This window comes from Besnoitia besnoiti, chromosome IV, assembly GCF_002563875.1.
Source record: "Besnoitia besnoiti strain Bb-Ger1 chromosome IV, whole genome shotgun sequence".
Classification (NCBI taxonomy): domain Eukaryota; phylum Apicomplexa; class Conoidasida; order Eucoccidiorida; family Sarcocystidae; genus Besnoitia; species Besnoitia besnoiti.
Window position 1 is genome coordinate 3,795,030 of NC_042359.1, and position 24,972 is coordinate 3,820,001.

At 57.2% G+C, this 24,972-nt stretch overlaps 2 protein-coding genes across 2 annotated transcripts in view; one reads left to right on the forward strand and one right to left on the reverse strand.

The window, feature by feature from the left end:
* Nucleotides 1-689: 689 nt before the first annotated feature.
* BESB_056500 (uncharacterized protein) lies at nucleotides 690-7,489 on the forward strand (the record flags this gene model as incomplete). The annotated part of the gene is made up of 8 exons (XM_029364085.1): nucleotides 690-2,336; nucleotides 2,982-3,097; nucleotides 3,554-3,713; nucleotides 4,047-5,088; nucleotides 5,553-5,659; nucleotides 6,013-6,144; nucleotides 6,332-6,839; nucleotides 7,311-7,489. 8 exons carry the CDS (start codon nucleotides 690-692, stop codon nucleotides 7,487-7,489), a joined length of 3,891 nt encoding a protein of 1,296 aa, XP_029220008.1.
* Nucleotides 7,490-8,296: 807 nt separating this feature from the next.
* Nucleotides 8,297-24,972, reverse strand: part of BESB_056510 (uncharacterized protein) — a gene marked incomplete at both ends in the record, with an annotated part of 39,713 nt that continues 23,037 nt past the window's right edge. The window contains 25 exons of the mRNA XM_029364086.1: nucleotides 8,297-8,358; nucleotides 8,820-8,922; nucleotides 9,296-9,418; nucleotides 10,032-10,796; nucleotides 10,988-11,162; nucleotides 11,534-12,117; nucleotides 12,606-12,821; nucleotides 13,110-13,329; nucleotides 13,772-13,909; nucleotides 14,263-14,797; nucleotides 15,205-15,402; nucleotides 16,245-16,480; nucleotides 16,869-17,037; nucleotides 17,551-17,929; nucleotides 18,725-18,937; nucleotides 19,220-19,345; nucleotides 19,570-20,107; nucleotides 20,162-20,457; nucleotides 20,967-21,160; nucleotides 21,517-21,847; nucleotides 22,143-22,391; nucleotides 22,664-22,891; nucleotides 23,366-23,771; nucleotides 23,988-24,278; nucleotides 24,688-24,838. Of these exons, the coding sequence (XP_029220009.1) occupies nucleotides 8,297-8,358; nucleotides 8,820-8,922; nucleotides 9,296-9,418; nucleotides 10,032-10,796; nucleotides 10,988-11,162; nucleotides 11,534-12,117; nucleotides 12,606-12,821; nucleotides 13,110-13,329; nucleotides 13,772-13,909; nucleotides 14,263-14,797; nucleotides 15,205-15,402; nucleotides 16,245-16,480; nucleotides 16,869-17,037; nucleotides 17,551-17,929; nucleotides 18,725-18,937; nucleotides 19,220-19,345; nucleotides 19,570-20,107; nucleotides 20,162-20,457; nucleotides 20,967-21,160; nucleotides 21,517-21,847; nucleotides 22,143-22,391; nucleotides 22,664-22,891; nucleotides 23,366-23,771; nucleotides 23,988-24,278; nucleotides 24,688-24,838 (6,926 nt within the window). The remainder of the gene's footprint in view (nucleotides 8,359-8,819; nucleotides 8,923-9,295; nucleotides 9,419-10,031; nucleotides 10,797-10,987; nucleotides 11,163-11,533; nucleotides 12,118-12,605; nucleotides 12,822-13,109; nucleotides 13,330-13,771; nucleotides 13,910-14,262; nucleotides 14,798-15,204; nucleotides 15,403-16,244; nucleotides 16,481-16,868; nucleotides 17,038-17,550; nucleotides 17,930-18,724; nucleotides 18,938-19,219; nucleotides 19,346-19,569; nucleotides 20,108-20,161; nucleotides 20,458-20,966; nucleotides 21,161-21,516; nucleotides 21,848-22,142; nucleotides 22,392-22,663; nucleotides 22,892-23,365; nucleotides 23,772-23,987; nucleotides 24,279-24,687; nucleotides 24,839-24,972) is intronic.

The window sequence follows — 24,972 nt, forward strand, 5'->3', positions numbered from 1 at the left end:
CAACTTCGGGAGGCGTCGCGTGCCTCTATCTCTCAAGCTGAGGCGGTAACCCGTTCCTAACTGCATCAAGGCTATACGAACGCTCAGAGTGTGCTGGGCACCTTTTACACGTGACCGATTTCCTGAGGGGAGACGGCACAGACCGCATGCGCCAGTTTTGCTCATCGAGACGTTGCATGACTCAGTGCCGAGGCGTGGACAATTCGTTCATTTTTTGACCATCTCGTCCTCGGCGGGGAGTCACGCAGGGTGCGGTTTACACCAGGTCTTTTTAAGGAGGAGGAAAACTCACAAGGGAGCGGCCGGGGGGGGGGGGGGGGGGCAGCACGCGGAGACAAGGCATGTAAGATATTGGACCGACGGAGGGTGACTTGACGCGAGAGACGGCCGGCTTTCTTGTTTGCCGTGGCAAGACTGTGCCAGCACAGAGAGGCTGAGTGGAGGTCTCGATTGTGAGCGCCCTGATGCCTCTACTCTTGTCGGCTCCTCGGGCTTTCTTTCGTGAGCCGCGGTCAAACACCTGACGCGCAGCGGTTTCCTCCTACTTCCTTGCCCATTGAGCGATCAGGCTCCTCTGCCTGCCTCAAAGCCTTTCCGCTCCCCGTTCTTTCTTCATCGACTCGTTCCCCTCTGCGTGTGAGGCCCGCATCCTTCGCGCGGCGCAGGATCTGTGCCTCTTGCTCGCCGCGATGGCGCCACCCGCCCGTCCGGCCCCGCGGGTCAAGGAGCGGAACTCTCTCTGTCTGCCTGAGCAAGAGACAGACTTTGGTGTTTCTCCGCGTTTTCTCGAGGAAGCGAGCACGATTGTTCCTTTGCCTTCGTCCTGCTCGTTCAGCCCCCGCTCCAGCCACCTGACTGCCAGCGCAGAAGCTGCGCTGCCCTACTACGTCTCCCTGGGCCCTTTCTCGCTTTTTCAACCTTCCACCCCTTCGCTCTCGCTGCAGCAGGCGGCCATCTCTTCTCTCTGCACTGGCTGCTACGTGTTCCTTCTGGGCGCCGCCTTCCGGTTCACCTTCGATTCCCCGCTGCCCATGCAGACAGGGCAGCCGCCGAAGGACGCCAAGCTCGACGACTTGCCTTCCTCTTCGTCCCCTGCCTCGGAGAGCTCGCTGCCTCTGCCTTCTCTTCTCGCGCTTTGCATTCGACTTTTCTATCACGAGGCGCCGTTTTTGCTCATCTTCCCCCTCTCCGTTGTGTGGATCTTGAGCGGGGTCAGCGCAGGCCTCACGACGCTCTATCTACGTCGCACCCGCGGAGGCTTTATGCTCGCGCCGACGCTCCTCGACGTTCGCTTCCCCCGCCACGCGAGTCTCGTTCGAGACAACGACGGCCGACGGCGGAGTGAGGCCCCATTTTCGTTTCTGTCCTCCTCACGGACGGCTTCTAAATTAGACACGCAGAATGCGGCTGGCGCCGAGGGAGAGGCTTTCGGCCGGCGAGCCGCCGCAGGAGATGAAAAGACTCCGGATTCTCACGACCTGAGAGGGCCCTCGCATGCGTCTGCACCCGCGCTCCAGGGCAGAGGCGGGACGTCGTATGTGCCCCCGCCGTTTCGCCAGACTCAATCGGACCCCAGCGACAAGCTCGAAGAGTCTGGCAGCTGTGCCACGCCGGCGATCTGCGACGCATGTTCTGCTGCCTCGTCGCCCTCGCCTCTCCCCTCTGTAGTGCGTCGCGCACGGCCTTCCATGTCGTCCTCCGTCGCATGTTCCGTCACTTCGCTCGCCTCTAGACAGCCGTCGTCTTCGTCCCTGCCGCCCTGTCTGCCCGGCTCCGGGCCCAGTCGCTCCTTCGCGTCATGTTCCTCGTCGTGCGCCTCCTCGCCGATGGCTGATATGCCCGCAGTCGACGCCCGCGGCGCGCGGGACCGACCGGCGCGCGTGCGGGCGCCAGCAGGGCCCGTGCCGCCAGAGGGGAGCACAGCTGGGGCCCCCGGCCGGTCTGAGAGGGCCCCGGGGGCAGGCGACCCGCACGGCTTGGACGTCATACAGTCTCCAGCGCTGGCGCCCTCACAGCGAGAGCGCGGTCCTTCGTTCTTCGGCCAAGGCACGATTTGCAGCATGTCTTCCCTCGTGCGAAGCAGACAAGAGAGTTTCTTTGGAGGAGACTCTGTCGGGGGTTTGTCGCCGGGTGCAAGCCACTGCGAGGCCCACGAGGGGTCGTCCGCCGCCGGCCTCTCCTTCCCTTCCTCCTGTTCGTCGCTGTTCGGCGCCTCTGTCGAGAGAGGCAAGGGGGGCGGGTGGAAGCTTCGGTCCAGCGAGGGTGGCGGAGGGGCGCGAGTCCGCGGCAACGGGCGATACGCTCCTGAAGGTCGTCGTGAAGCTACCAGACGCCGGGTAAGAGCGCGAAATCGACAGCGTCCACAGGGCGCCCGCATGCCCACGTCGCACGCCCTTGTACGTTTCCCGGACTGATGCGCCGGCTGTTTGTACAGGCCGTTCTTGAGTTTTCGAATTGCACCCACAGCGGCGCTCTCGCGTGCGAAGGACCCTATGCAATCGGATGCGTCCTCGCCGTCGGCGCCAAAGCTCTCTGAGTGCGGACAGGTAGAGGACGAACAAGTGTCTGGGCTAGATGGAGAAGTTACTTCCTTTCCAGCGCTTGTTGGAGTCGCTTGCCGTGATTTATCGCGGAGCGCCACGGTGTCTCACGTGCCGAAGCCTCTGCGAGGCTTCGCCTGTGACGTGACCCGGACCAGTCGCTGGCTGCGTCTTTGTGCGCTTCCTCTGTCGCATGCCGGTCGGATCTTGTTTGACGTTGTCTCCTCGTGTGTTTATAAATATGCGGGCACACATGCGCACGGGCATTCGTATATATGCCCCCGGAGGTCGTCGAAAGCGTTACATCTAGAGATCAGGAAGGCCGGTGGCAGTCGGTATGGGACTTCAGCCTACGCGACTTTGAGGTACCAGTGGGACCCTTCTGAACAACCTAGTCGTAGACTTTCTTCAGCGTCGCATTTGTCGCTACACTGCGTTCAGGAGTATGCGCAGCCGCCGGCTCTCGTCGCGTCCACGTGGCTGAGAACGCAGCTGACCGGCCTCTACGCTGCCCTCTCGTCTCGCGGACTGCCGTCCTTGCGCGACCGACTGACTGGGTGCGTAAGGCGCTTTCGCCCTGCGTGCTCACCTCATCACTCGCGTATATGTAACATACATAATATATATATATATATATATATATATATATATATATATATATATATATATGGGAGCTTTGCCTGTGCACAGAGTTTATGCAGTACGCGGATGCTGCCTTTCCTTTGGCTGGGGGAGGGTGTATGAAATGCATCTGCGTCTGGGTTCATGTTGCACTGCCTATGTCCTCTGCGGGGCCGCGACTTCCAAAGCCTGAAGGTGTATGAGCCAACTCAGGTACATGTATGGATTCGCATCGGCCAGTCGTGGGAGGCGTGTCTCCTACAACGTGTGCTCTTGCATATGTGACCCACGTCTCGCCTGATAGCGTCGTATTTCTCCATGCGTAATTTAGGTTTTCGTGAAAACGACATGCATCAGGATGTCTCTGCATGGTTCGCGGTGCCTTCTTACAGGTGCACGGCTGCCCCGCTGCTCAGTCGCCTCCGTTCTCCCTCGGGATTTTCCATGGCGGTTTGTGCCAGCCTCTTTGCCTGTCTTCAAGAGCTCTTTCTGCTTCTCGCTCTTCGAGCCGAAGGCTGGAAACGCTTCGATATGTGGCCTGTCGTCACTTCGGTATGCTGGCTTGCCTCTCTCATCGCTCGTAGCTCTTCGTCGTTTTGCAGGCTTCACACGTTCCCCGATAGTGTCCCTTTGTCGTGTTCCCACGAGTTACTCCAAACTGGTTTTGCTAGGTTGCGTGCAAGGAAAGCATGACAGACGTTTTCACACGCCATGTACGATTCCTCGCCCTCGTCGTACGCACGCCTACAGCAATGAAGTCACCTCCAGCGCATTTTTCCTGGGCTTGCGGCGCCTCACTGTCTGTCGTGTGCCCGTTTGGGTTAATAGCCTTGGAGCAGGAGGAATCCGTTTCTTTATTTTCTTCCGTGATGCGGTTTCGTGCAGGTGGCCTACGCAGAACTGCCGCTCCTCGCATTGCTCGCATCGGTCTTCAGGGGCTCGTGGCGCCCCTGCCTTTCGGCGTCGCGTGGCGCAGGCTTGTTTCTCCTCGTAGCTGCAAACTTTTTTTTCTGTTTATCAGCTCTGTTGCCTTCGCCTGTGAAGGTGCTTCGCGACGGCTCGCCTCTGACTCTATCCAACTCGTCCGTCTTACTGCTGACGTCGGAGCCTTCTGCAACTCCGGTGGAGATGGCGTCGCTCTCTGCGTTATCGCCTCGCCTCTCCTTGACGCCTTCTGGCTTCCTGTCGGCGACGCGTGCTTCACCCTCGCGCCCGGCGTCGGCTCGCGACGCCTCAGGCGTTTCATCGTCTTCGGCTATGGCCGCCCTGCTGGGGAATCGTTCGTCTGCTGCGTCTGCCTCCGCATCTCCCACTTCCTCTGGCATGAACTCGCCAGTTGTTGCATCTTCTTTTACTTCTGCCTCCTCGTTCCCCTCTTCTCGCCTTCGTCACTTTCTGTCATCACCCCCTTCACCTTTGTCGGGGCCTCCTGCGCCTCCAACCGGCGGCCTCTCGCCGTCCTCTCTTTCGCCGTCTGCGGCCTCTTCACAACTACCGTCTGGTGCAGCCGCTTTAGGCTTGCCAGCTCCGCTATCTGTGGGAAATCTTTCTGAGCTGCCACGTGGCGTGACGCTGAGTCACACGAAGGTCTTCTCTCGACGCGACCTGGAGAGTTTGCTGAGCAACCCGCTTGACCAGATCGGTGCCGCAGCGGCATCCTTTATTCCGACAGCGGACGTCGCCCCCGGTGAAGGCGAAATACCTGGCACAGAGACGGACATGAGCGATATGGGGGGTGGAGGTGCAAGCCTGCGACGCGGCCGGCAGCGTAGAGAAGACACGAATTCGCGTGGCAAGCCGGACGCGGCATGTGCGTCGTCTCGCTCTAACGCCGCCCAAAGCGGCGACGCACAGCACCACAACCTTGAGAGTCACGCCGTCGCCATTGTTTTGGCCGTCGGCGCCCTAGGCTGTTCTCTCCTGGCCAGTGAGCGTGCCCTTCCCCGGAATGTGTCACAAAAAGCGGTGTGAACGGGTGAATTAATGCGGACTTTGTGGATATGAAACGATATCTAAGCTTGTAACATCTACGTCGCGGTGTCCTCTCGGCGACGGGTGTCGGCGCTTGGGGACCGTTGTATGATTCAGCTGAGGTGTCTCGGTTCGCCGTCAGCCACACCCCCAGTCTTGCTGATATTCTTGTGAACCGTCTCGTGTGGCTGACGCTGCTCGCTCTCTTCTATATTGCACTGAGACAACATTTCGGTCGTGTCAATCACCAGGGCTGTACCCTACTGTTCCATTTAAACTGTATACTTTATGTATTATTTCTGGGCATTCTCTTTCCACACGCTCAAGTCGCTTCGAGTTTAGTTTGCGTTCAAACAAAATACTGCAAACTACCGCTTCTGCATCTAGCTCTTCGTTGCTATTCCGGCCTTGCGCATTCAGGTCTCTCCCTTGCGCAAGCGCTTCACTCGGGGCTATCCGTGGTGACCGCGTGCGTTCTCCGCTTTTTCACCCAGGGCGTCGTAGGCGGCCTTGGGCTCGTTTACGGCGTAAGGCGCTTCTCACGGCATCCGTGTGACGTAGGGGGATAGCTGTAGGCACGTGGCGTCGGCTGCGCCTGCTTGTGTGACGAAGACATGCAGCGGTCTTCATAATCAAATATGTGTACAGATATGTTTCTACTTCTACACACATGTGTGTGCAGTCATGATCTAAGCCGAAGGTGATGCTGCTTCTATACTGCATCTCACTTTTCGCTTTGATTCTCTTATTAGCTCTGCCCGTGATATACAAGTTCCTGGATTCCGGTCTCCGCTTTAATGACGCCGCCGCAGGGCCAGCAGCTACCTCCGCCGCGCGATTTGTGTTGTTGCGATACTCTGTGTTTGTTTCTTCCTCTCAGCTGGTCTGGGGCAGCCTCGTGAACGGCGAGGGGCTCTCGGATGCCACAAGCCTCGCGTCCCCTCTGGCAGCGAGTTTTGCATGTATCGGTGCGGGCGTGCTTGGCGTCGGGGCTGCGGTCACGTTCTCAAAGGTGAGTTCGCGTTGAGGTCGCTTCACGTAGCTGCGCTTAGCCGTTCCCTTTGGAGGCTGTTGCTTACGGGTTCGTTGTGTGCGCATCTGCGTCTGTCGTCCGTGTATGTTGCCTCTCGCGTCATCCGCATATCCGTTTAAAGCGTTGGAAGGTGTCCGCTGTCGGGCTCGTCTGCTGTTGCCTTCAGAGTGTGGCGCTATCCTCGCTCATGTTGAGCAGCGATATCCGCGGTCTCTGCTGGACATTCGTCGCCTTCCTCGTCCTCGTCGTGTACCACGCGTCGCTTTCGGTCGCTGTTTCGCTTCCTCTGTTGCTCGCGCTGGTGGGGTCCGCTCTGTTTTGGTGGGGGAGCATGCGCATGCAGTTCTGCAGCGAGACGACGAGGTATCGCCTCGTGGTACCCGGAAACTTGGGATATCCGGGGTCTGGGGGCGCCCGGATCGAGAGCGGTTTCTCCGGGTCTCTGGGCGACGGCCTGCTGAAAGACAACACGCCTGAGGGCGACGCACAACACGAACGAAGAAGCGACGCGGCTGATCACCCGCGCAGGGATGATCACTCCTTCGCCTACGACGCCGCCGATGACGACGAGGAGCAAGGCTGGTATAGGCGTGTCTCGTCGCGGCAAGCGGAGGAGTGCAAGCAAACAGAGGAGTCGCTCCGGTACTGCACAGAAGACCTGGAAGACAACGACGGTACGGATGTCCGCTGCGTGACTGCCCGGGTCGCCTCAGCGATCCATGTGCGTTCGGCGACGATGTGTTCCCCGGCGACTCTGAGGGCATGCTTGTCAATCTATAGGTTGTGTGGCGGCCTGGCGGTGACGTCCTCCCTAAACCCTAAATGTCGTCTCCGCCTGCGTTGCGTGTCGCGCCTTCTCCTGGTGTTAATTCTGCATACATGGCTGCTGTTGCGCGTAGTGGTCGTGTGGGGTTGCGTCTGTCTGTCTGCGTCTGCTGTGTCTCTTTGTGTTAGCGGTTTCGTCTTTCTCCACTCGGCGGCCCCGTCTGCCCTTCCGAGTTGCGTGCCCGCTGCCCCAGACTGTATGCAGCGCGTGCTGAGCGCGATCTCTACGATCGACGTCTGTGCTGCCGCGTGTTAGTACTGCGCACCCTGTGCCGGTCTGTCGATCGCGTTTCCTTTTGTCCGTCTGATCGCGCTTTCAGATTCAGCCATTGAGCGCTGCGACACCTGCAGCGAACCGCTGAAGGAGGACGTGCTGCTAGTGCGCACGCGCTCCCGCGTGCCGGTCGGTTTGTCGGGCGACCCCGGACGTCTAGCCGTTCTCGATGAGAGTGCGTGTTGCGAAGAGCCGGACGACGAGTGCGACGAATTGTCTCCGTGAGCGACCCGCCAAGCGCGACGTAGAGGCCTCGAAGGTGCTGTCAAAGACCGCGGACTGTCAGTTGCGCCAGCGCCTCCCGCACAACGCGCTGACGCGTGTGGAGACGTAGCGTGCGAGACCATCGGGTGCGAATTTAGCCTTCGCGCACCCTGATGCGACGCCGAAGAAGGCGTTCCGACGGCGCGTTGACGCCCTGAGTAGCTAGTGGAGTACCGTGTGTTTGACGTGAGAAGGGCGTCTCGATTTTGCCGCAGTAATACACACCGCGTATGTATATAACTCAGCGCTGCTGAGGCCGCAAGGGCAGCGGTGCCACACGGCGCTCGCACAGACAGCGCTCGGGTGTGGAATCGGTTTGTTGTTTTTAGTGAATACAGATTTGGTTGTAACCCAAATCGAAACTTTAAAAGACATTCATACGACCGCATGCACACGACAGTGCAGCGGAGGCGGTTTCGAGGGAATGGCTCATAACGTGTTTGCAAAGCAGCTGATGCGATAGACATAGGCGGGTGCCATCGCGAATGAGGTCACCGGCGCGCAGGATCCTCCCATCGCAGCCGTTTACGCAATCTTGTTTTGCCGCTGACAGACGAACATGGCATGCAGCTGCGAGTACACGGAGGCGCTGAGCTGCGTCCACACGAAGGCCGCGCTCGGGGCGCTACGACTGCAGCCTATCCCCGACGTGCGTGTCATTCCGTGCCGGCCATGCTCAGGCCTCTGTCGACTATGGTCTGATCCGGGAGGCCTTCTGTCTCGCCGGCTGTTACTACGCCAGTCGCTTGCGCGACGCCTTTCGCACATCTAGCCAGCCTTCAAGTAGAATATCCACGGCGGAGTGCCTTCAGCTGTGACGATGAGGCGTCCTGCATAGCCAAAAACGGGCGAAAGGAACCCGGAGGTTTGCGAGTAAAACACGAGGCCCCCAAACCTGGCACAGTCGTGTAAGAAACGCGAATCTCAGCATGCTGTGGAACGGGCGTAAACAACTTGAAGCGCTAAAGAGGAACACACATTCGCGACATGTGGCGTCACCCTCGTACGAGCGCCCGACGTTCCGAGTTAGAGCGGACGAGGTATGGCAGAGGCAAAGCGAGCCGCCGCGCGCTCACACGCGCAGCTGACGATTTCTGGCTCCACCACGACACGCCATATACAGAGGTGAACCCTCAAAGGGAGCGTCAGCCTTCGCCTTCAGTTTAGCTGGAACACGAAAGCGGCCTGAGTGCGAGGGGCAGCGGACTGCAATACCGATTCGCAGTAGTCTCGCGCTTATTCAGAGGTACCGCGCCCGTTTCTTACACTGACCCGCGAACGCGTCTCCTACCTGCTTCGTGCGAGTCGGGTTTGACTGCGACAGCGATTGTCATGGATTTCTTGGGATCCAGTCTGGCAGTTTTCTTCTCGACGGCGAAACAAGGGTGGTCAACCTGAGAAGAGAGAGGCCACCAGTGGCCAGGGTTCATGCACGTCATGTTGCGTCCATGGGTGTCTTGCTGCGTCATCGTTTTCGGCTTCCGAATTCCCTCTCTTGCTCGTTCTATATCGACGACTGAGGGCCCTGAGTGTGGTCTCGTGCGCTCACAATAGTCACCCGATGCGTGCGGTTGTCCGGGGCGACGAGTTTCGGCCGATGCGTACCAGACTCGAAATAAAAACATAACTTTGCTCGCGTCCATGTGACGGCCGATGACAGGGTAGAGGATCTGCGAATTCTGCGGTTGCTATCATCGCGGCACATGGTTTCGGTCTAGCCCACTATGTGCACATCTCTGCATGCCCAGTCGACCATGGCTAGCTCACTTGAAAGGTGAATTCCGTCTGCGCGTCGAACGGATTCTTGAAATCGATGTTGATTGCTTTTCCCTTCCCCTGGTGGAACGGACCCTGGGGCTGAGGCGGCTGAGCTCGCCCTACGAGGAGTGCCTGATCAAGTCATCAGAAACGCGCACATAGCTGCGTCGTGGTAGGCAGGCCTCATACCTCCTTGGAATACCGTCACCAGCGCGAGGGAGAACTTTGCCTGAACCAGGGAGCCCTATGGGTAGTCACTGCCTCTAGATAGGCAGTGTATGTTACAGGCCTCGTGCGCATTCTCTGTGCTGCTTCTGTGCTCGCACTCCGCATTCAAAGGCAAGAGACTCAAAACGGGGACACCTCACACTCAACGAGTCTTCGTAGAGTGCGCACGAGTTTTAGACGGGCGAGCGTCGGAGGCCCTGCAGTAAATACTCGAGATCGCTTGTGGATGGAAATACCAATTCCTTTGTATCTCCGGCGGACGGCCGCTTTTGTAACATGAATGCGTGCATTCATCAAACTCGATCATGGCGCCCTCTCGCGTTCTCTGCTGTTCAGGGGTTACCTCTGAGACAGGAGTATTTATCAGTTGCCTGTATCTCAAACGAATAGTCAGGTTCAGAACTATAGGATCTATAATGCTTGTTTTTATTTGGTTTGTCTTTTAGTACGATTCATGTTCTATGGACACGTTTTTTCTTTGCGCTCGTCAAGCGGTCTCCCAGGTGTTGTGCTTGACCTTATATTCGAATCCTTCTGGGCTTCTCAGCACCAGAGTCGCTTTCGTCTCCGCGAGCTTGGATGGGGTGAACCGGACAGTGACAGGGAACTCCACGCCTTTGTTCTCGAGGTCCGCGGCGGCAGAGACGCTCTTGGTATCGAGGGAGAAGTTCTCTAAGTTCGCATTCGGCTTGCCGCGGCTGAGGCCTTTCCCGTCGTCGGGAGGCGTGTCGAGCGTTGCGTGGTAGACCGCGGCCTTCTTTGCGAAGTGAAGGAAGCGAAGGGTTTGCGTCACGTCTCTGCCGAGCGGCGCGTTGAACGTGGCAACTTTGTCGATGTCTACTGGGGCTGCAGTGTATTTCAGAAGGTACTTGTAAGTGCCTAGCTCGTCACTCGTGAGCGCGACTGTCCCCTCGCCGGTCCCCGGGAGGTTTGGGCGCAGAGACACCTCGAGCTCGCCCGTCGCGCCCGGAAGAATTTCGAAAGGGACAGGCGCGAAAAACACGTCGGGAATGTTGCTTTGACACTGGAAGGCGACTTTTTTCGTGGACGGATTCTCAATTGAAATTTTTGCCCGTGCGAGCTGACGCACGAAGCTGTCCAGCGTGATAGCCCCCATCGCCTCAGGCTCTGTGAAGGTCAATCGGGCCTCAGCGAGATAAAAGTCCGCCTTCTCCCGATTGGTGAATCGGAACTGGATTACATGCGAACACGCTTTGAAGGCAGACGCGAAGAAGCGATACTCCCGCGACTGAGACGGCGGCAAGTCGAAGCGGTCTGGCGCCTGAAGGAAGCAAAACACGTTTCCACCAGCGAGGGCGGGGTCCTAGGCATAGTTGAGGCAACTCAAAAAACAACTCCAAAGCACACGCGATTTCATTTAAGACATCCTCGGTGAATGATCAGGATCCAACGCACAACGGCCGATTTCTGAAAATCAACCAAATCGCATTCGTTGCCGGCGCGCAGCCGTACCTGAATCTGAGGGACAGCGTCGCCTGTCGACTGAATGACGGTGTAGTGCACATCAAATTTCTGCTTCACTGGGAGCCAGTTGCGAATGTTAATCAGGTGAAGCTGCTTCTGTCTGCACCTAACGGTCGCCTCGATGACGTGCTCCACAATGGGCTCCGTGGCGTGGCCAATGAACCTGGAACGGTCAAGCACAAACAGAAGCAGAGCTTCGAAGACAAAACGGAAATCTGCTGGAGAAAGCCGGAAGAGGAAACAGATTGTCCGCGTCATCAGACTTCGATTTCGGTCGGTACAGCTTACCCTCCATTTACACAGTATATATATATATATATATATATATATATATATATATATATATATATATATATATATATATATATATATATATATATATTGCTTCCCTTATAGGCCATTCCCGTAGTTGACGGGCACGCGCCCCTCGCCGTCAACGTATCCGACACCCCGTCATCGTGGATGACATGGCGGCGCTTCACATACGCACCACTGAGAGGACTCTTCTTTCTCGGCAATCGCCCCCCGGCTCACCTGCAGGTGGTCGCCGCTCCGTCTGGCAAGGGGATGAAAATAGAAGCGGCGTGACAAGGGACGAGGGGCCCCGGATTCTGCCCCGCCCCCTTCCCGTGATGCGGAGCGTCCCTCGCGGCTCCGCCGCCGGCGACACTTTCCGCCTTGTCTCGTTCGTATTTCTGTCGCTTGCCGGTCGCCTCTTCAGCGCCCGGCTGCGCGCCTTCAGTTCGCTCACTCTTGGGCTCGCGCGTCAAGGCGAGTGGCTTGTAGGTCACTTGGAACGTAAGTTTTTGGTTTGCCGGAATCGTGATACGCCCACTGGGCGAGCAGAAGAAATACATCGCGTCCTTCGGGCTCTCACACGCAACAAGGGGCGTGATCGTCCAGTCGTACTTCTTCGGGTTTTTCACCTGGAACGTCTTGGTCTGCTGCATGCGCACGGCGGTGGAAAACCGCAGCGTCTGAACAGAGTCCGCGGGCTGCGGCACGCCGAGCCCCGTGACCGTTAGCGGCAGAGAGGAAACCTCGAGGTTCGCACTCGAAGGAGTCGCAGGCTCGATGACACAGCAGATGTCGTCCACCGTGACCTCCTTCTCCGTCGCCTGGGAATGCAGCAGACGCCCGGCGAAGAAACTAAACAGACGAACATGTACCGAGGACCTCATGAGCGCGGCAGAGGTCCTCCGATTCTGCCGCCGCCGGCGAAGGATAAAAACAGAAAAGCTCCTCTCAAGATGTGCGCAATGTGGACCTTCGGTCTTTTAGTTCCACAGACACAGCCACCGACGGGCGCGATCCCCAACATGGCTGCGTTTTGTGGCTACGAAAGAAATGAGGCATCGCTCGCCTCAGCAATGCTTGTGCAGTCGACAGGAGACACACTGGAACCGAGTCGCCAAGCCTCGCTGGAAGCCGAAGCAGAGAAAGCGCGCTCGCGCTGCCTCGCTTACAGGCATACATGTGATACCCCACCGCAGCCCACGTGGTGCTAGGCCGAGGTCGGATTCGATTGGCTCGACTTCGAGTACACTCGAATGATAAGCAGCGGAGAGGCTGGCGGCGAGCGCCTCGTTCTCTAAACTCTACTCACGTCTATCGGCCGGAACGTGACCTCGATTGGCACATCGGCGTGAGGTTGAAGAAGGCCTTCGGCAGGCGAGAGCGAGACGAGACGCGAATGCTTGGCTGAGTTCTTGAATCTGAAGCGCATGTGCAGCTCGCCGATGTTGGTCAGCTTCACCGTTTGCGTCGCCCAGGAGTTCACCACAATTGATCCAAAGGACAGCGACGGCTGGCTCAATCGAACCTGAGAGACGTCGAGACACACGCAGAGAGCAAGCCCGACAAAGACAGAAACGGCACCCTATTCAGTGAACGCCGCCGAAGGCGAGAGAGACATGCACATGCTCACGCCGCGCACCTAGCAGGCACCGCCCGCCACGAGCTCGAAGAGGCGCCTGGCAGAAAAAAGGTCCGGTGGGCGCCCAAAGACAGATTGCCGCATCGTTTGAAGCAACCGGTGGAAGACACAGGAAACGCCGAGGCGACTGCCGACAGCCGCCTGAAAACGCGGAGCTCAGGATAGCCGACGAACCTCGGTTTCGAAGGACTTGGCTGCTACGTTGCAGAGAAAGCTGGGGAATCGGTACGTGGACCCGCCGCGCTTGACCGAACACTCGGCGAAGAGGGGAAGGGAGAATTCAGGCATCGAAAACGCGGGTTTGAAGGAAACCTCCAGCGGCAACTCCTGCCGCGGCTGCAGCGAAAACATCCTCGTCTCCGACGACAGAGGCTTCCACGATATGCCGTGCGATCTGCACGCACGCGACACCACACACGTCGAATCTCGACAGAAACCAGAAAACAAACATGTGTCAAGAGGACACACCAGAGAACTCAGACAAACATGCGACGCCAGACCCGGAGAGGAGACTACGCGGCACAGACCGCCTCTCCGAGGGGAAAGCTTTTACGAACTGGCGCGACCATTCGAGAATTTATTGCGCAAGTAGCCTGTCGCTGGATCGTTGCCAGAAAACACCACTGCAGAGGCAGATCATTTTGAGTTGCGAGACAAAGTACCTGAGGAGTTCCAGGGAACGATGCAGGCCCCCAGTGAAACATTTGGAAGCTCGGAAAGGCGCACAGAACCCGATCTCAGCGCTTGCGTTCTCTGCCTGAAGAGGGACGCATTAAGCTTTAGGGGTACGATTTAAACGTGGCACGCCCGCGGGAGACGGGATGTGTCGAGCTCACGCTAGTTTGGGCGCTGCTCGGAGGAAGAAGTCGAGGCTCGCCTCAGAGCGATTGACAATCTTAACGTGCTTGATGGCAGACTCTCCCTTTATCAACGGCGCGAACCGAATCTCGTCTGAAGGCGGGGTGAGCTCCAGCCTGAAGTCGCACACACGAGCCAGGCGACTCCAATTTGAAAAAGGCAAATCGCCAACATCCTTAGGTTTCGTTCGGAAGAATAGAGACGGTGAACGTTTTATTAACAGACGATGCGCCGCTCAACCGCGCCACGTGTGGCACACATGCGTTCTCGCGCAACGTTACACGCTGCCTCCTAATCCGCAAAAGACATATGAACATAGTCAACAAACCATATGGTCATCTAATCTTCTGTCCGCTTACATGTATATATATACGTACGTCTATTGGTTTGTAACATATATTTGGATGTGTATATGTGTGTTCGTGTTGAAGGACTGACGCCTTCGCTTTCCACGCGTGGGTTCAAATACCTGGCGAGGATGGCTTTTCCCGTGATGGTCACGTGCGCGTTTTTTCGTTCGTTGACGGAGAAGGGAATTTTGAATTTGTAGCTGCGGGCTTGCTTGGGGGTGAAGACAATCGGCACGCTTATTCTCTCCCCAGGGCCGATATTGCATGGAACGAGCTGGACGTCGACAGCGCTGCTTTTCTCGAATGGAGTCGAGATGAAGCAGTCGTGGAGCGTGTCTGTGTTTGTGATTTTCAACTCCACGCGGTCGCTGATGCCGCTCGCATGAGGGAAAGCCAACGCGGACTCTGCGGAGTCGGACGATTCCAGCAGCGCCTGGAGCCCAGGCGCGAGTGGCGGCGGCAGTACAAACGTGCCAAAGTCGTGTGCTGAGAAGGAAAACGAAACTTTCGGCGATGCGCAAGAGCCTTGCACTCGAATGCGGTACGGCTCGCTGCCGCTGACGCTGCACACGAGCATAATTTCTTCGTGTCTGCAGACCTCAGTCGGCGCATACGTCAGCGCAATCTCCTCATTCTTGCCCTGCTCCACAACGCCTGAGATCCACGCAGAAACACAAGAGAACCATTTAGACGTGCCCGCATAAGCGCTAACAACCAGCTCAAAAAGTATATTGAAGCTCGAGCTCGAGGAACACCGTGAACTGCAAAGGCCCAGTGGTAGAAAAGCGAAAGACTGCAGCGATCGCGAAAGACCCCCAACCGCGACAGCAATCCGAATGCGAAACCTGCGCGGCGCCACGCCGAGCTCCTTTTATGGCCTGACCTAAACACTTTGGAAGCATAGGACAGCTGGCAAACGAATCAGCCTGTAAGCTCGACGCTGTGAAAAGGCGCAGCCTCTGACGCCAGCAAGGCGTACGTTGACCAGGCAACCCGCTCGGCCGCACTTCATGGAGAGAGAGGGCCGAATCCTGTCTGCCCGTAGACAGATGCACACATACCTGCCCTCGGCGATACGGTGATACTCGGCGCGAATGCCCCGCCGCTCACACTCTGCACTGCCCAGTGGAAGCTGAACGCGAAGCTCCCGCCATTCTGCAGCTGAAGGGTGTAGCGCTTCGTCTGACCAACGACCAGCGACCCAAAGTCAAGCAGCGACACGGTCTGAGCGCCCGCAGCGAACTGCCGAAGGCTGCCGTCTGCGAACCAAAGAGGACCGAGGACACGCTGAAACCGAGCGGCACGAATGGCTTCAACTCCACAGAGTCGCGCAAGAGGGGAGACGGCGCGCCGCGAAAAGGTGGAGCGAAGACAGCACGCCTGGCCGTTCCCACACAAGCGAATATTTCAGGATACATCCCCCTGGGCACCCCGCAGCCAAGACGCGTAGACGCAAACATACAGTCGCGACGCACCATCGCCCGCAGGCATGTTTGTGGTTATCCTCCCCCCTATACTCAAGAAGCTATCTACGCAGGGGTGTTTGAATACCTATGTATCTATGTACGTATGATGTATGTATGTAACTAAATATCTTTCTATTCCTACCTTTCTATCTATTTGTCTGTCTGTCTATCTACCTATCCATCTGCCTATGTATGTCTGTATGAATACCTCAGGCTATCCATTCACCTCTCTCTTCCTATCTATATATATGCATGTATGTGTATATTTGCCTATCTGCGTATATGCATACTTGTGTGTTCGTACGTACATGAACTGGGGTATTGTTCTGAGCGTCCACCTCATACATATACATAAACGTATATGTGTATAAGAGATCATCTATGTATCTACGTAAATATCCCTTGTTCCGTGCCCATATGTCGATGCATATTTCTGTCGATATTGATCTATCTATTGATCTGTCTACGTTTCCTTTTTGATATGTATGAACGCCAGCGTACTGAGCCAATTTGACTCTCTCTGTGCGAATCTTGAAGTGCTCATGGCACACATCAAATATGCCTGGGTGCCCCCCGGTAATGGCCTCAGGAATTTAGTGCGTGAGAGCCCATGCATGCGAGGCCTGCGCTCGTACCCTCGTTCAGAAGAATCATGTTGTGTTTGACGGAGTATCCTTCGCCCTTGACCTTCAGCGTGAGTTGCCGCGACTTCTGCTTGACTCGGCAGAGGAGATTCAGACTGAAGGGCTTTTCATCCACAGGCTTGAAACTCAGCGTCACCGGCGTCACCGAGTTCGCCGGCAGCACGCCGCTCGCGGGAGAGATGCTGAGCTGCGTGGTCAGAGGACGGCGCTCCGCTGCAGGTTGACTCCTGAACGGTGCAGAAGAGAAAATATCATGAAAGCAAGGTGCGATCCGCCGAACGCGCGGATGCGTAAAAGAGTGTATACATGCTGCTCGATGCACGCGTACAACAATCAATGTCTGTATATGCTTTTACATATATATGTATATATATACAAAGACGCAACGACACATGCCCCCGGGATGACGCATCCACATGAGCGTAGGAGAGTATGCGTGTGTGCATCTACTCGTCTGAGCATAGACAAATACCTTTCTTCAAGCGCTGTCACCGCTCATGCTAAGATTTCTCATATGGGACACAAAGAGGCTTCGAGCGTCGAAACCTTGGCGGCTTTGCCGGGGGCCAACGACAGAGTGAAACAGTTGTAGTAGTTTGAGGCCCGCCTGCGTACCGATCAAAAACAAACGAAAGGGGCACATCTTCGCGGTTGTGGATCTTCACGATTTCTTCGGCCTTCGCCCCCAGCAGCACGGGATGGAAGCAGACCGACGACCGGTCGAGAGCCACGTGAGGCTCTTTGACGTTCCCGACGAAAAGAAATTCCTGCTCGAGCTCCTTTCCTGAACCAACACGAAACGCGGGCACACGCGAGGCACCGGCGCGGCCTTGCATCGGCACTCAGGCAGCGGACCTTGCCTGGGGAGTCGCAGCCTGCTGCGCTACCCAGCAAACTGACAGGGAAGCGCCCCCCGACGGTGCCGCCACACACGCGTTGGGTGCATTTGTATACGCATAACAAACACAGTTTATATACATATATGTATATATATATATATATATATATATATATATATATATACATTAGTATGGACAGATATACGTTGACACGCGACGATAACCTGGCTGCCAAATTCCACTGACGTCGTCGTGAAACCTCTTCTTGACATCGTCATGTAATGCGCATCTCAGGGCGTCACCATGACGACAGCGCGTGGGCCGTGCTGCAGCCTGGCGAGACTTTGCTCCCTGCCGCATGGACCCACCAGGAATCGCCATTGGCTTTCGTATCTGTCGACCGACACATCTTTGTCTGCAAATGTGCTCCGGCATTCAAGTTCGCGGCGGTGCCTTACGGGGGATGGCGAACGTCCAGTAGCTTTCGTGGGTGCCTGGCCTCGCGGGCAGGAACTCGACTGCGACTTCGGTGCGCTTTCCCGCGGCGATTCGGCCTCGCGAGTTAGACAGCCTGAAGCCCTCGTAGAGCGGCGGGCCGCCTTTGGCCGCGAACGCCGAGGCACAAGAGGCGGAGGCGGGGGAAAATCCTGCAGGCGGCGCGCCGTTCGCCGCGACGACGCGAGCGCCCAGGGACTCTGCGGTCGACGCGCGCGTCGCCGCATCAAACGGCGCCCTCGCGGGACGCCACTCGAAGTCAAAGTCCGAGGTCGTCGGATTGAACACGAAGAAGCGCTTCGTATTGCGGATGCCAATCCCCACGCTAGTCACTTCAACGATCTGCATCGAGAGTAGAAATGCAGCAGCACAAGAAAGCAGCCGCGACACGGAGAGGCACCGTGCAATCAAGAGCAAAATCGGCGCCTGGCAGACGGAAGCAGTACAAAGTTGCGGACATAACAGACGTCCGCCACCTCCGGAAACACCGACACAACTATATCATCAAAATAGATATTCATATATGTAAATATATCTATCTCTACTTTCATCTGCATTTGGTCGCGTGTATACCTGTGGACATTCAGCCCCAGCAGCGTATGTAGCCATCACATGAGCATCGAAGCGTGTATTCGCTCTCTTGCCCAGACCCCTGTGATTTCGTTTTTGCCGTTCGCTAAAGCTTGGCTGCGTGAACTGCGCATTCAAGTACAGTCGCTCTGTGCCTTGCCGATACTACATTATTTTCCTCTGCTGCTGCTCGTGTATGCCTAGAATACTCTTCCTCCCCACTGGCGGCCCTTGCCCTCCTCGATTGATGTCATCATTGGCGCCAGCCTGGGGCGATTTCCGCGTCCCCCCGAATTGTGTCAGATTGCAAACACGATCATCGAGATATGTGCCAGCATGGAAGTCATGATTTCATGCCCTACGCATCATTATTGCCGCATTATACGTAGCCATCTGCTCGACACAAATGAACCGCGATCCAGAACTCTATAACGCAAGTCGAATAAACAAAGACATTATAGTCCCCCAGAGAATACAGAACATATGAAATCGCATCTCCCGCTGGAGGAGTGTATGAAGTGCACACATTGTTAACTACGCTTAGAGTTGAGGAATCGGCTGGCGGACCTGTATCTTGGGGTCGAGGATTGCCGAGTTCGTTCTTGCTCGTCTGTCTCGGTAGTCCGACGGCGGCAGGTCGAAGTGACAAACGGGCCTAATCGCGGATGCGTTAACCGCCATTCTGCGCGTCTCCGTCGTCGCGAATAAAGTTGGGAAGGAGCAGACGAGGACACGCTGAAAGTCGCGCAGCTCCGTCGGCGCAAAGGTGAGGCCGATTTCCTAAACGCGGAAGGAGACACAGAGCTAGGCAGACTGGAGAGTTGAGAGACATTCAAAAGTCGATTCGAGACCGCCGACTGAGAGGCTCCAAGACGAGCGCCTCTGAGTCTACTGGGTACGATAGTGCAGCAGGGGGCAGCTCCCCAATGCCGTAGTCGCCCGGGGATGCGCGACAAAAGGAGACGACCTCGTAGAACTGAATATAAAAGTGTAAATGATAGTACTCTATGCGCCAGTACACACACGTATAATTAATTTCATGCAAAGCTCAGGAGGACTTACCATCCTTGAGCTGGGCGCGAGGACTCCCTTCCTAGGAGAGAGACTGTAAAATGGCGGCTCGTCGCGCAGATGGTCAGCGTCCTCCCAGTGGAACTCGAAGGGCAGCGTCACTTTCGCGGGGTTGACCTAACAGCGACCGGGTAGCAAACGCGCCTTGAAAAGAGGTAGGAGTTCGAGGCGATGATGCAAAGAATATGGATGGCTATCGAACCAAGGACAGTGAGCACAGGCCACGAATTCGCCGCCCTTGCTCTTCGCAGGGTGAACGGCAACCCCCTCCCGGCCCTCAGGAATCTTCGTTGTAAACGGGCGTTTGGCAGCTCCCGAGGCAGGGCCTCGCTGGCGCCTACCAGCGTGAAGGCAAACTTTCTGGATTTGAACAGCTTCGTGGTTTCGAACTCGATGTCGCCGCACTCCAGCTCGCACTGGCGCGCGTCGCAGTTCACCGAGACGAAAAAGGGCAAATACACTTCTGTCCCGGCGAGGACCTGGTAAAGGCACCCGCAGTGTTCTTCGGTTCTGTCAAGGTCGCCTGCGGACAAGGCCGACTTGCCGCGGGCCTTGGCCTTCGGCCCCGCCTTGGCCCCTGAGGGGTCGACCTCCTTCAGGCGGCAAATCCGGCAGCCGATGGGGACAGAGGAGACAGTCAGGGGCGCCTTGGAGCCGAACCAGACGGTGACGTCTTGGACGCCACGGGCCGGTAAGACGCCAGAGACGGGGGAGACTTGAAAGGCCCCCTGCAGTTCCGCAGGCAGCGGATGGGCGATCTCGAACTTCATGCACGAGTCAGTTGTGTTCTCTAAAAACAACACCTTGCTGACCGTTTCCTCAAGCGGCACGTCGCCAAAATCTAGAACGGCCCTCCCTTTTCCGGCGCCCAGCTCCTGCCTGTGTTGTGCATTTTGGTAGAGAGCGCACGGGGAGGTGCTGGAGCCGGAGAACCCCTCAGCCGTCGAGGCGGCGTGCCCCGTTTCGGTGGGATCGAGGGACAGCGACAGGCGCGCGCCGCGAACCCCTGGGCCAAAGCCGCCGACACCGCTAGTTGGGCTCGACGGGCCCTGACGCGGCGAGAGGCAAGGTGGAGAGGGAACCACTCCCGGCGCCGCGAGGGTCCAGCGACACTCCTCGATGTAGCACGTGCCATGGATACGGCACGTGACGTCTTCGTAGGGATTCGAAATTGTGTAGACGCGGAAGGAGGCCTCGATGTCGCCGGGCACTTGAGGCCGGACGTGGACCTGCAGCGATTGCGGAGGACACATGCAACGAAGCCCTCTCTTGAAAGCTGATATCGGCTCGCATTATTACCCCCGAGGACCGGTGACGAGAGCGCGTCTCAGTGACCGACAGTCCGGTTGTTGGCACGATCGGGTGCTTGGTACCTCTGGCACCTCCAGTCTACGCTCTGGCTTCGTTTCCAGCCCATGTGGGTCTGATTAAGCAAACGCTTCACACAGACAGAAGCTGTTGCGCCTGCCATAGCGTCACGCCAGCGTCGTCGACGCAAACGGCCAGACAATAGCTAGATAAACCAAGGACAGAGAGTTGGACACCCCTGTGAGCCTTCTGGCGCCTTCTTTTCCCATGTCGGAGGCACTCCACAACGCCCGCTTCAGGCACGCGCCTGCTTGAGAAGATAACTTGCAAGCCTAGTGTCTTTCTTGGGGACTTTGCAACCGACGTCTGACCCAAGCGCAGGAGCCTGAAGCCCGCCCGCCTCGCACTGCCCCCCCTGTGTGTCACTCACCCCGTAGGACTTTGCCTCACCGGGCGCCAGCGTCACGAAAGCGGGAACGTCGATGAGGACGCCGTCGGCTGCCGCGGACTCGCAGCACGCAGTCGCCGGAATCGTGCCGCCGTTTCGCAAGATGCAGAAGGCCGTTGCAGAAGACCCCACTGCCACCCGCCCCATCTCAACTGCAGGGCCGAAACCGCTATCGCCTGCACCAGGTCGCACACAAGGAAACGGGAGCAAAGACGCCAGGGCCTCCCGATGTATCCAAGAGAGACAACGGCCGACCGAGCAACGGTGGGAAAGAGTCCTGGTGAAGATGCAGATGCGAAGCACCACGAAGGCCGGCCCCGGTGTGAATGAGACGTAGGGCAAGAGACGAACAAACAGCAAAAGTGGCATCCGCCGTTTTGGGTTAAGGGTCCGGGGGGAGGGAACGACTAGGCCATCGACCAGGCGAGAGGCCTCGGAAAATCGCGGATCTGTAGACCTGTGTCGTCGCACCGCAAGACACCGGGTGTCGTTTCACGTGCCGCAGTAGCCTAACAACGTCGTGCTGACTTACCGGCGCACACCGCAGCGCTCACCGGGGTAGTCGCCGCAACCGAGGAAGCTCGGTGCCCGGAGATCGCAGGCCCAGTGCGCTGGATGGCCCCCGCGGAGGGAGGCGCGACGACCTCGAGGGAGACCGTGGGTAGCGTGCCCTCGCCCTTGACGTCAAAGGCCAGCGCAGGCGACGCCGCGTCGCTTCCTGAGCGGTCGACAAAGGCGCGGAAGCACGCGGCGTAGCGTTGGATCGCGCTGGGGCGGAAGCAGATGGCGACAGATTTGGTCTCGTAGGGACCCAGCGAGAGGTGGCGGGGCTGGACGTCGAAAGCCGCGTCTGCATCCGCTGCCTGCAAAGCAAAAAAAGACACGGGAAGAGAATATGTAGGGTTTCTCAAGGCGACTGGGACGGAGCCGGAGGAGGCGGAGGACTGCGAGAGGACGGAGATGGGCACGGCTGTATAGGCGAAGGCGCGGCCAGTCAGGACAAGGCGCGATGAAGGCAGTCACAACTGCGCGCACCCGCGGGACAGTAGGCGCCTTGGGTGTGCGGAGGCACGCAGCAGGCAGTTTCCTCAGGAACAATACAACGAGCGGAGGCGAACGGCGTAGGCGCTATGTAAGGCGTCTGCCTGCCTGTCTCACCAGAGAAGCTCTCTCTGTTTCTTTGCAGGGCTTCAGCTCGAGCGTGACCTCGGCGGGCACGGACTTGGGGTTGCCGATCCGAATTCTCTCCTGGAGCCCGGCTTTGGTCGACTCGCCACTGGCGACCACCGGCCCAAAAGAGAGACAGTCCTCCTCGACGATATACATGCGACCCTCTCTCACTCCCGCCCAAGCCGCAGCCTCCTCAGCGTTCGACACGATGAATTGCTCTTCAAACACCCAGTCGGGCTGCGCACAAATGGACCCGGAAGCTGCCTTCCTTTCCACGACAACTCTCAGCTTCTTCAACGTCTACAGGCAAGCCTCTGGAACGAAAATTTCACATAGCAGGCACATATCCATGAACCTACGCTGACACATTCTACATGTAAATATTCATATGCATATATATATATATATATATATATATGTCTGTATATATGCCTGTCGTAAGTGGGTCCATGCAAACCCCCAGAACTTCATGCGCGGGGGTGCATGTGTAGACTGCGTTTTTCGCTCACATCACAAATGATGGCTGGCACGCAGCTCTGCGCCTGTAGCACATACTCCGCAGCCGGCACCGGGACGCCATGTCCAGAGCCTGCGCCGTCCCGCCCGGCCTTCTCGGCGCCCTTCTCGCCCCTGCTGTCTCCGCTGGGAGCCTCTGGTGACTCCCCCTGATAGCCGCCAAGAGACCCTAAGGAGCTGATCACCGTTTCGTCTCCTCGCTCCACCTTAACGCCCTGCGCCTGGAAGCGAACATGAGAGAAAAAAGCTGAATTGCCAATGCAATTGCCAGAGCCCATGATGTTGTAATGAGCTCATGTCTGCGCCCGAGCAGAACCACGTTGGCGCGAGGCAACGTAACACGTAACACCCTTGTTTGCATTAAAACATTACGAACCACATACAGAAGAAAAAGCTTATTCGAGCTCGGCGTGAAGGTGAGTTCACTTCAGGAAGGTGCCTATTGCACGAATACCGCATTGACTACGCGTGTCAGTACACATGCATATCCAGACACACTTGTCGATGAAGACTTCTATACGCCCCGGATATACATGTCGAGCCTATGTGCGCATGTCTCATAGTGGAGAAGCATGAAATGGACATTGTCCTCTATGCCGGTGTGCACATATGTCTCAGCCCATCCGCGTCTTTGGCACAGCCGAACTGCTATGCGGCTAGTTCTCAACCTAAATCATAACTCGCGTGTACCGCACCAGCAGCGCGAGCTTTAGAGAGTGATTGGCGTCGCCTTGAGCGCTGTACTGGGCCTCGACCGCCACCTTAGCCCCCGGCTCCAGATGGCCCTTGACGGGCGAAATCCGAAAAGGCCCGAACTGAGCGACCGCGGTAGTTTGGGTGCGGGCGCCTTGCGCAGGCTTCCCCTTGCTGTTCGGGGCTTTCGGCGCCTGCGCGCCGCCTGCTTGGGCGCCCCCCCGGCCGTCACCTTTGTTTGCGCGGGTGTCTTTCGCAGAGAGCAGCGAGGCGGGAGGTAAGACGCCCGCGTCGCCTTCCGGCCTGGCGAGGCTGTCGGCGCAGAGAGGCGAGCCGTGCGTGAGTTGATCATAGTCTTGAAGCTGCCACTCGAAGTGGAAACGTCCATCGTTGCGAATTTCAAACTGACTGCACTCACAGACAGAAGGGCGACAGAGGACGGCGTTGGCAGCACCACGGAGGCATCCAGGCATGCCGCGAGCGGCTCTGAATATAGATCGCCGCTCTCCTCTCTATGTATATATATATATATATATATATATATATAGCTGTCGACATGTAGTCTATGTTGTTAACTATGTATCGGGCCGGAGAGAATTCGGCGTTTTGTATTGGATGCCCTACAGGGAGTGCGTTTTTCCGCTTTGCGTCGGTCCGAAGTTGATCCCGCGCGCAGGCACTAGAGAGACGTAGTTGAAGTCCGCGTGGAGAGAGAGGGGGAAGGGCGGCAGCGGCGGCTCGAGCGGCGTCCCGGTCTCCGCGTCGTGGAGATCCAAAAAGACTTCCTCAGCTTCACGCAGGTTCACCTCGCAATGCGGCGCACAGCGGACCGTGAGCCGCCGATGCTCGCCAGGCTTCAGCTCGTCCGGCGAGCCTTGGAAGTTTAGGAAGCTGCGCAGCTCCTCCGACTTCACTCTGAGCAACAGGTAGTCGTATGTATAATATGCGAACATGTATAGATATATAAGCATGCATATTAATGAGTATGTTCACGATGTGGGCGTTTTGTCCGGGCGGGGATGTGTGTGAGTGCCTGAGCTTGAGAGACCCATCTTCGGTTAGCCTCGTGTAGGACTCCTGTTATACGAACGTAAAGAGGGACTGGCGAAGACACATCCGTATGTATAGAAGCGTATCTGCTGCAGTCTACACAGACTGCTGGCTCAGCTTTATTAGACACAGGTTCACCAGCTCTTCGCTCAAGCAGCAGACCATACGACTGCACTCGCAATTTCAGATGCACGTAACTGTATATTTATGCCTGTATGCGGGACTGTGTCTGGAACTCGCTAACGGAGGCCAGCGCTTCTGAGCAGTGTGGTACCTGAAAGCAAATTTTATGGGATATTTGCCTTTGTTGGTGATGCTGACTTGGTGCTCCGCGACGTCGCCTACGCGGACGTTGCCGAGATCCAGGCCTTTCCCCTTTCCTCCGCAGTCCGCCAAAACTTCGATGAGATATGCCTCAGCCTCCACTGCAACACCCCCAGAACCAAGCTCCACAAGGCTGTTTATCCGTGAAGACTCCTTCGCGGTAGATTATGCAACTCATATATCTCTGTAATCGCAGAACAGATGCGCCATGCGACAACGCTAGGTTTAGCGTGTA